General features: G+C 37.2%; 1 protein-coding gene across 1 annotated transcript in view; it reads right to left on the reverse strand.

Annotated features, from left to right (window-relative positions):
- The window catches only part of AGBL4 (AGBL carboxypeptidase 4), a 692,884-nt gene that overhangs the window by 642,376 nt on the left and 36,424 nt on the right, over positions 1 to 14,084 (reverse strand). The window contains exon 3 of the mRNA XM_087820636.1: positions 2,869 to 2,993. Coding sequence (XP_087676762.1) covers positions 2,869 to 2,993 — 125 coding nt within the window. The remainder of the gene's footprint in view (positions 1 to 2,868; positions 2,994 to 14,084) is intronic.

A 14,084-nucleotide genomic window follows, 5' to 3' on the forward strand; every position in this document is an offset into this window, starting at 1 on the left:
CAGACTCTTGCAAATGCACTAGTTAGCCACTATTTTTTGGAGGTTTATACATCAGTCCTGGAATACAGCACTAGATGTTCCAAGTTTTTATCACTTCCTAAAAACATCAAGAAAAATAACCCAAAAGCTAGACCTGTTTATACAGTATATTTGATGCTGATTTTTAACATTCATTTAATGAAGTCAGACTTTGATGACTAATATTTCTTTTGCCTGCTAGTACCAAACCCAAAATAAGGTTCCTGACTAGATTACATTCATGCAGGTCTCATTTTAACGGAAATTGGAGAGATGGAAAAAGATTACAAGAAGAGACATTATAAAAACAGACCTCACAAGTCAAACTTAATAGTAAAATCATTCTCTTTCATGTAGACATCCATGAAAACAAATATCCTGTGTGCTAGAGATATATATTGTATCTTTCCAGCCGATCTTTATGCTTTCTTGAGACAGATTTCCATAACTATATAATATGATTACAGTTGATGAAGCAACGGCCCACAGAAAGAAGCTGATAAAGCATCAGGCTCCAGGAAACCAGATAAACATGTTCATGATTTCTAACTGCAACAAAGGTAGAATAGTACTGGGTATGAAGATAGAATCCAGAGAGACCGAGAAAATATTAGTTCCTCCAACTTTAAAAATAAGGATCTATAAAACAGCACCAACTCTCTTATTATAGCAATCCCTAGGGATACATCATGTTACTTGCTTATTTAATTGGTAGACAAGACTGCAAAAGAGGCTGCATGACTTTAACATGTAATATGAATATTTTAACACTCTGGAAGAGACATTGTAAATGATAACAACAAAAAACATACCTGTAAGCAAACTAGAGGAGCAAAGGATAAGAAACTTTGAAATGTATGAGTGACTTGTCCAAAAGACTATCTCTGGCAGTCTAACTTAAGAAACAAATTTCCCCTAACTTTCTAGTTATCTCTAGTTATCTCCTGACCTCCATAGGAGCTATGTAAGAATACTCTTGAGAGAGAGACAAAAGTGAAAGAAAAACTAGGCTGGGAATTTAATGTGGCCCAAAAATAAAGAAACACTATAATTTCAGAGTTTCCACTGAGTCTCTATTTAGCAAAGGAAATAATGAGGATAGATGATGATGCTGTTTGAAAAGTAATAGGTCTCATTTCTAAGGAGTTAGTGGGTTCCTGCATGCAGTAGGCAAGCTGAAGGATGCACATCTGCTGTGCATAACGAGGAAAAGCAATCCCCTTAGTGAACTTAGAAATCCTCACATATAACACTTCTTTTAAAAAATGTTTCCCTTCCTTCATATGTATTGACTATATTATCTCACAATTATTGTTCGTTATTCAGTAGTGTGTGTATGTGCCAACTGTAAGTTACTGACTGACATGAGACAGGAACACCAACAGAAGAATAAGAGGTGTGTGTTTACCTCATGATAGCACACAGATCTTCACAGGGGACCCGAACTTGGAGTGCCAAGACTCAGCCTAGTACATCTGGTTCAAGCCTCTGCAGTGAGTTATAGTCGCAACTCAGTAACATAGACTTTGGAAAATGCACTTTGAGAATTATTTTCCCCCACTTCTCCTAAAATACTGAGATAAATCATATTTAGCTAACAATGTTCAGAGCTCTCCCATATATTTAATTCCTTCCAGTTAGCTCCTAACCTTCAGTAAACATTACACACAGCAAGTCCTGTGTCAGTGATGTTTCAGGAAATTAAGAGAATTGGTAATAAAGTGCCGTGGCTGGTCCTGCACCCCTCTTCTGCTGAAGCCAGTGTGCAAGGAGCAGCACTGTGTCAAGGAAGAATCAGAGTCCCTGCATTCCAGACACTGACCACTGCCTGACACACAATTCAAATTGCAGTTCAAAGAAGTAGAAAGAAGGAAGCAGCCATGTGAATGAGCAAAAAGGATAGACTGACTTGGGAGGGGAAACTAAAACAACTCCTCACTTTCTCCGGAGTATACTAAAAAAAAAGACGGCCTTGAGTGAAGGCAGAGGTTAGGTTACGGGGTTATGCTTTCATCTGCTTAAAAGAATCTTATCATATGTGTTCAAAGTTTGTACAAAGCCTCCATGATCAGCTGTCTCAATATAACAGAGTGATAACTGATTTCTTAGGATTCTACTTTTATTAATGTTTGTTCAAAGCATATGTATTTCATTCTTTTTCATCAATACACTCTCCCTTCCAAAACAGATTTGAACAGGATTATAAAATCATACACTGTTAGAAAATGTAAGTGATGAAATCATAGTTAAAGACATTAATATGATCAGATTTTTTTTTTTAAGTCAGTACACAGAAACACAAGCAAAAAATTTTTCTAAAATCATTAGAGAGGGCTATAAAATTGGCTCTGCATTTTCTACCAGCCAAAGCAAAGACAGAATATATTACAAGAATCATATTGTTTTTAAGACATAAACATCTTATTATATAGGAGAAGAAAAGCTTTTCCTGAAACTGAGGCCCTGTGAGAAATGTAAATGATTCACAAGTTTTATACAGAAGAAATAATATAGAGAGCAGCACCCATAATAAACATAATACCAGTCACCTCGTATAGTTTCTTATTGTATTCCTCAAGGAAGCCTACCATATCCAGCTAGTGCTTCAATCTGTAAAGAATAGTTTTTGTTCTCAAATAATCTGTTTGCATTATTTAATAACTTTTAGATAACAAAAAACAACATATTATACCTATTTATCTATATCTCTTGAAACAAAACTGTATCACTGCTATACACATACAACAATACATCCCAAATATGGTCATTATTTTTTAACATTCCTAAACTAAAACAAAAGCATGATATTCTTACCAAAACCAAACTGAAGGTATCCATTATTTCCCTCACCTGTGATTCTTTCACGTTTTCAACAGTAAAGTTGAACCAGACTCGGAAGCGTGGATTACAGGTATCCGGCCTAATGAACAAATCATACTCAAACTCAGAGACCTGGTCCACCCGTCCAAGGTTACCTGGTAATAAAAATTAAGAGAACTGGGTTTTAATAGAAAGTTCATGCAGCTCAAAGGTACATACATTTAAATATTAGAAACTCTTACAGAGACATTTGCCATCGTCCAGTACTTAATAGGTACAGCATTCACAATCTCTAAGGCTGCCAACTCTGAATGCAGCCCAGGATAAGAGCAGGCTTTGCGCTAAGCCAGGCTGTGCTGCAAGCCGCTTTTCCAGTCCTATCACCCAGCAGATCCGTCTGTGTCTTTGACAGACTGGGATGCTGTATGGAGCATATGTCAAGCCCCAATAAATTAAGTAAGAATTACAATCAGACTTCAGTTTCCTAGTTCAAAAAATGATGATAATACCTTAATATTGTGAACTAAGCTTTATGGTATATAAACTGCCTCTGATATATTAGACCTTATTCAACTCTCAAAAGCAATGGGGCTATGCACTTGTGCTGTGTTTGGTGTATCTCCAAACTTCGATCAGGACATGTTAAAGAACATGTAAAGTTTAAAACAAAAAAATTAGAAGTTCTTACCAGGTAAGAATAACAATGGTAAATTTACAAACAACCATGAAATTAATTTCCATTTTCTCCAACAACAGAATTAACAGTTCTATCAAAAATGTATAAACTTAAGTGTGACTTCCATTCTTTGTCTCTCCTCTCTCTGATACTCAAATGAGCAGTGAATTTCCCAAAATGTTAATAGTAAGATAAAATAAAAAATCAAAGAGTTTGGTGAATCCAAAACCAGGTCATCAACAGCTAAAGAAGAGTAAAGATGACTATGGACATCAACAAAGCAACTGACTGAGAAGTCAGTATTGTATCGCACTTGAAGAGCACAGCAATATGTTGCTTTAAAATGAGCTCTAGTCCAAAACAAAAAAAAAAAACTGAGAATTAAACTTTAACTAAACAAAAACAGAAAATATCTAAAGCAAACAGGAAAAGGTAGCTATTATACATACAAAAGAACAACAATAAGAATGGTCATTGAGTTTTTCTCAGGAATCACGGAGGACAGTAATAAAATCTTGAAAGTGATAAAAGAACAAAACTCTCAATATTCATATCCAGCGAAAATATTCTTCAAGATGAGGGTAAACTAAATCATTCTCAGATAAATAAAAGGAGAGAATTCATTTCCAGCAGACCTGTATTACAAGAAAACCTAAAAGATACTAGATGGAACCTATGTCTATAAGAATAAATGAACACCACAAAATAGTAAATAGTAATGTAAATGTAAAAGACTTTTGTTTGTCTCGTAATTTTTAAAAAAGCAACTGTTTTTAAAATAAACGACATTTAAACCATGACATACTTTGTATAAAGCTTGCGACAGAAGCAGTAATAATATAAAGATACACTGAATGGGTCAAACAAGAATTAATGAGGAACCACGTGAAGCAGTGAGAGGAAGGAATTCACGGGTGTATATTAAGGAAAATACTCTTCTTCCCCACTTGATAATTTTATTTAAATGTTTAACTTTGATGGGAAAGGAGGAGCAAAACAGTCACATTTTTGAAAAGTAGTAATACTGAAATTTCCTTTCAGCAAAAAAACAGTGAGCCCATCTTGAAGGGCTGGGTGATGACTTAGCAGCTTTGGACTAGATAATCAAAGGTTCCTTCCAACCAGAGGCAGACTTTCTGTGAAGCAAGTGAAGCTTATGCTTTAACGTTCGTCCCATACAAGGGCCTTTATGAAGGCTGGGAGTTGCACATAGCATAATATAAAGGAAAAGCAAGGCTGCACTTGTTTGAAGTGTATCTAGTAAACAGCCAAATAGATTTAAGCAGAAAGAGACCTGAATCCCTATGGTACCAGTAATTTATTGTGATATCCTTTCTTAATCTGAAGATATAATTTTATATTCATAATTTTGTACAATTTTTCTTAAAGAAGACACTCTGAAATTATATAAGCTTCAGGTAATATCAAAGTTCAAATGGTTCTTGCTTCCAGCCCTGGGCTTCTGTGGCGTTAAGAAGCAGAGCTGTAGTGTGACTCATAGAGTTGAGAGCATACTTTTACCTACATCTACAGAAATTGATTTCCCAAGTAAACAAACAACATGATTTCCTTGAAATATATTAGGAGCTATTAACCAGCAATTAAACATTGAATACATGATGAATAATTGATGCTTTATATCTCACCATCCAATGATGAATAAAAATAGAGATTTGAAGGTTGGGTGACATTTTCAAAGTCATTCTTCTTCAAAAGTTAAAAATGTTTCTGGCACCTATTTTTAAGTGGATGGACTATTGATAAGAATGGCAATCAGAAGACCTGGTTATAGCTCTGGATCTATCACTGATTACCTTTGTGACCTTGGATTTATGGCAGGATCACCGTCTACTGTAACTCTGAAAGGTTCTCACATCACCTTCTCTTGCTTCTCAATCTTCTCTTACTCAGTTTGCAGCAACAAACTTCTAAGTGATCTTCATGCCTATACTGTCTAAACACATCACAGCCCCACTTTCATATGGTCTGATTTCTACCATATCAGAGGCCTTTGATGGATTTTCTGTCACCTAAAAAATGAAATGAGAAATCAGCCTGCCACAAAAAGCCTCTGTAATTTGGCCCTTACATATCTATGCAACTTCATCTATCATTCAAGTTCCTGTTTTTTTTGATACACAGGTTTATTCACTGTTCCACAACCATACTGTCTTGGCACATTTACTTAAGTGATTCTCAGAGTCTGGAGCCCTCTTGTCATCTATGACTTTGCACTGAAGGCTCCAAGTTCTTGCTCAACCACAACCTCTTCCAAGGTGATTTTCAAAAATTAATCTTTCCCCATCATCTTCTCATATCCATTTCTTTATTCCTCACTTACAATGTCTATCCATGGTAAAGTGGCTGAGGACCTAGCAGTGAACCAGGCAGACATGGTCTCAAGTCTGCTCTACCACTCACTAAGCTGGGTAACTCTGGGAAAGTTATTTAACCTCCTTGAAGTTCAGCTTTCAGTTACTAAGTGAGCCACGTGTATTAGGTGTCTTCTACATACACAGACACCAGCAGAAATTCAGTAAACAGGAAGCAGCATAGGCCGTCGGGCTTCCATGTCTAAGTCGACTGCGCTTACCAAAGGAGTTCAGTTTTTGTCAGTCAGTGGAGTGAGGACAGAGTAGAAATGAGAGGTTAGAGATTTCTTATTGGCTTTCCCAACTTGTAATAGGGCAACATTTAGCTTCCCATTTGACTTTTTTCTTTGGAATTTTAGTATTCTCAGCAAGTAGCCCAAAAAAGGAGGAGGAATGAATGGTATGATTCCTGAAAGAAATTCCGCTCTAAACCCCCAAACAGGATGAGTTACTCTCTTTTGTTTCTAATGAAAATGTTCAAGAAGTACTTCCTGAAAGTGGGTAAAAGTTATATATAATACATTTCAATTCTCTTATTTAGAAAGTAAACTAATCTCTAGTCAATAATCTGTCATCAGTAGAGGAAGTAGGTGAACATATGTCATCCCGCCAGCCACATCAATTTGTATCACCCACAAAGGGAATAAGGGACTAGCTGAGGGTGACTAGTTGAGAGTTCCAGCTTGGTGAATAGATTAGTGATGAATTAACCATAATAAGTGGTACAGGAAGAGAAGAAAGTATTAGAGAAAAAAGTTTTTAATGTCAAGTGTGAGGTATCTGTGAATCATTCAAAAGGTAACATTCAATAACTACGATTTTTTTTTTTTCAAAAGATTTGAACTACACAGAATGTACATGAAAATTGCAATTCATGATTTAGAAAAAGTCTAAATTTCATTTCTGTATCTGAAATAAAAGCATTAAATCCATGGAATTTCTCTTTCCATAGTAAACACTACTTGAAAATTATGTTCTAGGAGTCTCTGAACATATTTTGGCAGAAATTTGAGCCAATTTGAGATTTCAATCTCCTGAAATGCACATGATCAGCAATTTTTATAAAAGAGTAAAACAGCATAGACACAGACAATAGTGTGGTGAAGGCCTGAGGTGAGGGGTGCAGGGTGGAGGGGATCAATGGGGGTGGAGGGGGGGGACATTTGTAATACTTTCAACAATAAAGATAAATGAAAAAATAAAATAAAAAAGTAAAACAATGCTGTTTCTTAGGTGGAAACAATACAACATGTATCTACTAAACACAAGATCTGCTGTCCTGATTGCAATTAGTCACAGAGATTTAGAAACCTGTAAATCTTCCTACTTCCTCAAAGTATCAGGAGCACTGCTCACTAAAAGAAAACTTGGCTGAGTCCATCTTGGAAATCAACAGTCCAAATATTCTGAAACAATTTGCAAGTATCTTAACAAAAACTCCAAGTATTTGACACTACAGAGGTTCCATTAAGCAGACTTAAACATTTTGACTTCTTAGTATCCACAACCATATTCCCCAAGGTGAAATGATGTTTCCTGAAACTCTCCATTTTGTGGTTCAATTTGATACTTACAGCAACAGAGAAGAAAAAATATATATATTGAAGATGGGATTTTGCATAGCCACTCAAATCAAAGCCGATGATTACTGTGATGCAGGAATAAATAATAAAGCTTGAGGGTTTTATTAGTCCCAAAGTACTTTTCAAGTTGCATAAAACATTCTTTCTCTCCACGTATATGAAAGTACTTTTACCTCTCCTTCCCTATACATTTAGTCTTCATAAAATATTCAACATGTTGTTTCCAATGTCAAAAAAATGCGTCCGTTATTGGAAGAAGGAAAATCTATTTTGCAAAATGATAGGGAGATTACCCAGCATAACTATAATTATCAGGGGTCGGAAAGAGAGACATTAAGCAATTTAAAGGTTTTCTTAAGCCACACACTGTTTTCCTACAGAGGATTTTTAAGATGAGAAATAGATCTTGAGGGTCTTAGATAGGCCTGAGGCAATGTAAAATAAAAAGGTCAAACATTCTGCTAAAAGGCACCGCTATCTTCGGAACAACAACTTATCAGCCAGCTAGCAGCGCCTCCTTATTTACAGCTATTGGTCCCAAAGGAAGCGCACTTGAGTGTGGGCCACGATTACTTTGTAATGAGTTTGCCAGGAATGATACAGAAAACAAATTTGTAACTGTGTGCCATTTAGGGCTCAGAAACTTTAGCAGAGACTTTTTCTTTTGCTGAGGCAGAAGGGGAATGTGGAACGCAATGGGAAGAGGAGAAAGGAGGCCTAACAATAAAAAATCATCTTCAGTTAGGCTCCTAAAAAGCAGCCCAGCCCGTTGGGGGCGTGACTCAGCAGTAGAGCATCAACCTAGGATCCAGGCAAACGGGTTTCGGTTTCGATTCCCGTCAGGGCACATGCCCGGGTTGCAGGCTCCATCCCCAGTGGAGGGGCCTGCAGGAGGCAGCTGATCACTGATGACCCTCTCATCATTGATGTTTCTATCTCTCTCTCCCCCTTTCCCTTCCTCTCTCTGAAATCAATAAAGATATATTTTTTTAAAATAAATTAAATTTTTAAAAGCAGCCAAGGAGGGCCCTGCAGAAGACTGAATTACAAGCATAGTTTGGGAGATTTAGAGATTATCCAGCTTAGCTGTCCATTCAAAACTCAGGGGCCTTACCCCAAGGAAACTCCGTAAAAATGCTTGTTTCCAAGGGGTGGGCTTGCACTCTCACAAGATTAGCAACAAAAGGTCAAGTGCTACCCTATACACTTAGGACACCTGCATATATAGTGTGTTCACTTACAGAAGCCTATTCTCTCTCTCTTCCTGCATAAAAGTACACACTATGATAAATGAAGAGGGTAGAGAATTAAACTTTATCTAAGAGCTGTCAATAAATCTATTGTTGGAAATATATGTGAATAGAAGTAGCAGAGGTAATCTTTGTCTTTCAAAAAGGTAGTTTTTAAAAAAGAGAATTACACAAAGTGCTCCTCTGTTTTTGTCAATATGCTGCCAGGTTTTGAAATACTATTTTTCATCCAAACGATAAAAATCTTGACACATAAGCTACAGAAAATCACTAATACACTTGCAGCTGCATTTCAATCTATACGAATTCTTTAAACAAAACAACCAAAGAACAGCCTGGCCTAGCAAAATTATTGCACCATTTGGGCCTCAAGTCCAAGATAATTAAAAAACAGGATCTTGCATTTCCACTGAAAATTCTTGACATTCAAATTTTTTTAAAAATGAAAATCAAGATGAGAAGATGGAGTAAAAACCTACATGTGAATTTCAAAATCTGAGAATCAGGAAAAGGTTTTTTTCCACCTTCACACTTGAGATTAACAACAAAGAATCTTCAATTCTACTTCTAAAAAATGTGTGTGTGGAGAGCGACAGGGAAAAAACTTGATGTCGGAAATCTCAGGTCTAAACTCCAGCTAAACTAGCAGCAATATATATTTACAGAGAGTGTGAAAGGAGAGAGATGATTTCTATACACCCACCCTGTACGATCAGGGGGTAATAAACCTGGACTATGACAGTGGTCGTGAGAATGGAAAAAAGGAATACATGGTAGAAACTTTTGAAGTCAGAATTAATGGGAGTTATTAATGAATAACAGTGAGTGAGCTAAAGATCTTCCACTTTCTCCTCCAGATCCTCTCTCCACCTCCTCCCTGCTTTCTGTTCCAGCAGTTTGACCTCTATGGACTCCACCAATGGGCTGCCTTTTCTCTAACCTCTGGTTAAGTTTGGTTAATGAAAGGCACCCACCCAAGATGAAGGACAAGAAAATAGTAAGGTCAGGATACATATTTCCTTGGCTTCCTTCCTGCCTGGTCATGAGATGTTGGCTGTGTTGTTCTACTGGAGACCACAGCTCCTGTCAGCAGTCCCTCCACATATAGTTTTGTCTATGGCGCCAACTAACCACTTCCTCTCCTTTCTCCTGTAGGCCTAGGAGTGGTTATAGCTCTGTTAGCTACCTAAGGGCCTCAAAATGGGTTTTGATTTCCCTAAATCCAATCCGCACCTTTATAAATAGTCCCTTTATTAGATTATGCAAAATTAACCAGTTTAAGCAAGCCATTTGTTTCCTGCCATGATCATGACTAATAAAATGAGACTTCTGTAAATCATAAGGCACTGTGCAAAAAGCCCATTTACTCTGTTAGTTGAACAAACTATGTCAGATATGTCTACCACACAGCAAGTAACCAATAAATATTTGCTGAATCAATTAATACAAATGACACAGTTAAGATTGAGGGTCAAGTCCTATTTAAATACTTGGAGTCTCGAGGAAAGTAAGAGATGAGTTGTGAAACATATCAGTTAGGCTTCAAGGTCTCATAAAAGAACACAGAAGCAACAAAAGAAATCAATCATTTCTAGAAGCCCTTTGGTAATTCTTAAAATATGTATTACTCAAGGAAGTATTCCAAGTATAGCTCTTTATGCAGGTGAAGAAAGGTTAAATATCAACCTTCAAAATTTATTGCTTGAAAATTATAAAAGTGAAACTGGGAATTCTGACTATGGCCAAGTGAGGAAATAGGCAGATCTTCCTCTGCAAAGCAAGTATAAACAATACAAGGTAGTTTCAATGTGATTAAAAGCTGACCTCCCATCAGAACCAAAGGGGGCCAGAAAGCAGTAGTATGCTATATTCAGAGAGCTGAAAATAGTTTTCAGCAAACAATTATATATCCAGCAAAACTATCCTTCAAAAATCAAGAAAAAATAAAAATATTCCCAGTCAGGCAAAGACTGAGAGGAATATTAAAGGAAGTCCTTCAAGCTGAAAGAATATGATACTGGATGGTAAATCCCATCCACAGTAAAGAAATGAAGAGCACCAGAAATTACAAGCATGTGGGTAGAGACTTCAATTTTTCTCATTTCTTCACTTCTCTAAAAGACAGAAAACTGTATAAAGAAATAATTATAGCCCGGCCGGGCGTGGCTCAGCGGTTGAGCGTCAGCCTAGGATCCAGGTGATCGGGGTTCGATTCCTGGTCAGGGCACATGCCCGGGTTGTGGGCTTGATCCCCAGTAGGGGGCGTGCAGGAGGCAGCCAATCAATGACTCTCTCATCATTGATGATTCTCTCTCTCTCTCCCTCTCCCTTCCTCTCTCTGAAATCAATAAAGATATATTTAAAAAAAAAGAAATAATTATAATGCTGTGTTTTTGGATTTCTAATATGTGTACATGTAATATATATAACAATAATAGCACAAAAGCAAGGGAAGAGAATGAGCTAGATCAAAGTTTCTATTATAGTTCACAAGAGAACCACCCAATTCAAAAATGGGTCAAAGACCTGAATAAACATCTCAACAAAGACTATACACGGGTGCCAAGTAAACACATAAAAAGACTCTAAAAATCGTATGTTATTAAGGAACTGCAAATTAAAACAGTGAGATACTACTATACACCTAATAGAATTTCCAAAATCAAAATCACTACTACCACCAAGTTCTGGTGAGGACAGAGAGCAACAGGAACCCTCACTCATTGGCGATAGGAATACAACATGCTACAGTCACTCTGGAAGACAGTTCAGCAGTTTCTTATAAAACTAAACACATTGTTATCATATGATCCAGCAATTAAACTGCTTAGTATTTAACTGAAGAAACTGAAAAATGATGTCCATGCAAAAATCTAGGCATGGATGTTTACAGCAGCTCTATTCATAATTGCCAGAATCTAGAAGCCACCAAGATACTCTTCAGTAAGGGAATGAATACACTGTGGGACCTCCAGACAGTGGAGTATTATTCAGCACTAAAATGAAAAAAGCTATCAAGCCATGAAAAGACAGAGAGAAACTTTAATTACATGTTACCAAGTGAAAGAAATCAATCTGAAGAGTCTACATTCCATATAATTCCAACAATATGACATTCTGGAAAAGGCAAAACTATGGAGACAGTACAAAGATCAATGGTTGTCAGGGGCTGTGAGGAGGGAGGGACGAACAGGCAGAGCACAGAGGACTTTCAAGGCAGTGAAACTGCTTTGTGTGATATATGGCAAGGCTAGATCACATCAAATGGCACAAGGTTAAAACGTAAGAATTAAATGAAAAGAATAATTTTTAATTATGGTGGACACAAATGTAAAACCCAGCCTCCAAAATTTACGCATACCACCTTGAAGTTCTCTGTACCTAAGCAAAAACAAAACAAAATAACAGTAAATGGGTTTGCCCTAGTTCTTGGATCATTTATAGTTTACTGCTTTTTTACCTTGTAAAGCTCTGATAAAGTCCTACCAGGGAAGGAGCAGGACATCTGCAATAGTAGTATGAAGATACTGGTAGACACTTTCCCTGTGAAAGTAATTTAACAGGTGACCATTGTAAAAAAGCAATCATTTAATGTCTATGGAATTTGTCCTAAGGCATACAGCAAATGGAGAAACATTCGGCTGGGAGAGAAAAAAAAAAAATCTACTAAATCTTGGTAAGAACATCTAGAGACTGTAGCATTTGACCCATGATCTGTTCCCATCAGCACTCATCCCCACCACCTCTCTCCCCAACTCTCATATAGAACTACATTTTCCCCCATGGAGTGAGAGATCACTGACATCTCTCATTTCTCCCAAAGCTTCATGTTGCAGGAGCTCTTTTCTGGGCAGATACATCTTAGAGAATTGGGCTCTATTCCTCTACCCAGCTTCCAACTGCAGGGTAGAAATTCTACCAAAGATGGAGAATACGAAGTAGGCCTGGGTTGCCTCTGCTCCACCCACTACATAGGGTGGAAATTCTATGTCAAGAGAGACAATACAAGAAGACCAGGTGCTACCATTCCCACCCACTACCTCATTCATAGAACAGGGGTGTCACAATGGGGGAAGCAGGCCATCTCCTTGTCCACAGCCCTGGTGCAGTAGCACAAAAATTGTACACAGGGAAAGGCAGATCATAAGAATAAGAACTCTGAAACTCTCCCTAAATAGATTAAATTTATTTGGAACAAAGCAAGGAGAAGTTTGTATCTAACAGCATTGTCAAAAACAATAGCAACACTGATGATGAGCAGTTAAGAGGAGTTTGGAGCTCCAGGGCATTCGTCACAACAAAATGGTAAACAAAGCAGTAGTTTAGCAGAGAGAATCTAGGAAGAGCTTTCCTGTGTCAGAGAAAGCCTCAAAGACTGGCAACACCCTGCCCCTGCAAAGAGATTGGATTTTAATTGGAACACACAATTTATATCCCAGGGCATAGGCAAAAAAATACAGCAATCAGATAGCAATTAATGGTGGCTAGGAGTTGAATGTTGTATCAATAGAAACAGACAAAACAGAAACTTAATGGAAGATGAGGGAAAAGGATAGTCAAAAAGAGTTTGACTAAGGTCACAAAGATCCTTTATTCCCAGTGATCAAAATGACTGTGTGCATGCCCAAGGCTGTGCTCTATGAAGAGTAACATCAGAGAAGTTTTCACATTGCAGAAGAAATAAGTTCACTGAATTAGTTCATCAAAGTCACTAAACAAATAAGCAAAAAGGCACATAACAACAATAAGCCCCAGAGGAAGGGGGAAATAGTATTCATATTTGCTACAACATATAATCTAAAATGTCAAATTTTCAACAAAATTTATGAGATATGGAAAGAAAGAGAAAAGTGTAACCCATACACAGGAAAAAAAGCAGTCGACAGAAACTGTCGTTGGGTGCCCCAAATGCTGAACTTCTTAGACATAGATGTTAAAAGCATCTATTAGAAAGACTAGAACACATCATAAATTTGTTAAAAGGACTAAAGAACACTATGTTAAAGGAAGACATAATGGCAATATCTCAAAGAATAGAGAATATCAATTAAGAGATAGAAATTATTTTTTAAAAGAACAAAATGAAAATTCTGGAGCTGAAAAGATCAATACCCTAAATGAAAAAATCATTAGAAAGGCTTAATAGTATATTTGAACTGGCAGAAAAAAGAATCAATAAACTTAAAGTTCACTTGCACATAAAACATTTTCCAGCCCAGCCAGTGTGGCTCAGTGGGTTGAGTGTCATCCTGTGGACCAAGAGATCACTGGTTTGATTCTCAGTCAGGGCACGTGCCCAGGTTGTGGGCTCCATCCCCAGTAGGGGGGGCGTTCAGGAGGCAGCCAATCAATGTTTCTATCTCTT

Source organism: Miniopterus natalensis, chromosome 9 (assembly GCF_054644295.1).
Source record: "Miniopterus natalensis isolate mMinNat1 chromosome 9, mMinNat1.hap1, whole genome shotgun sequence".
Taxonomy (NCBI): domain Eukaryota; kingdom Metazoa; phylum Chordata; class Mammalia; order Chiroptera; family Miniopteridae; genus Miniopterus; species Miniopterus natalensis.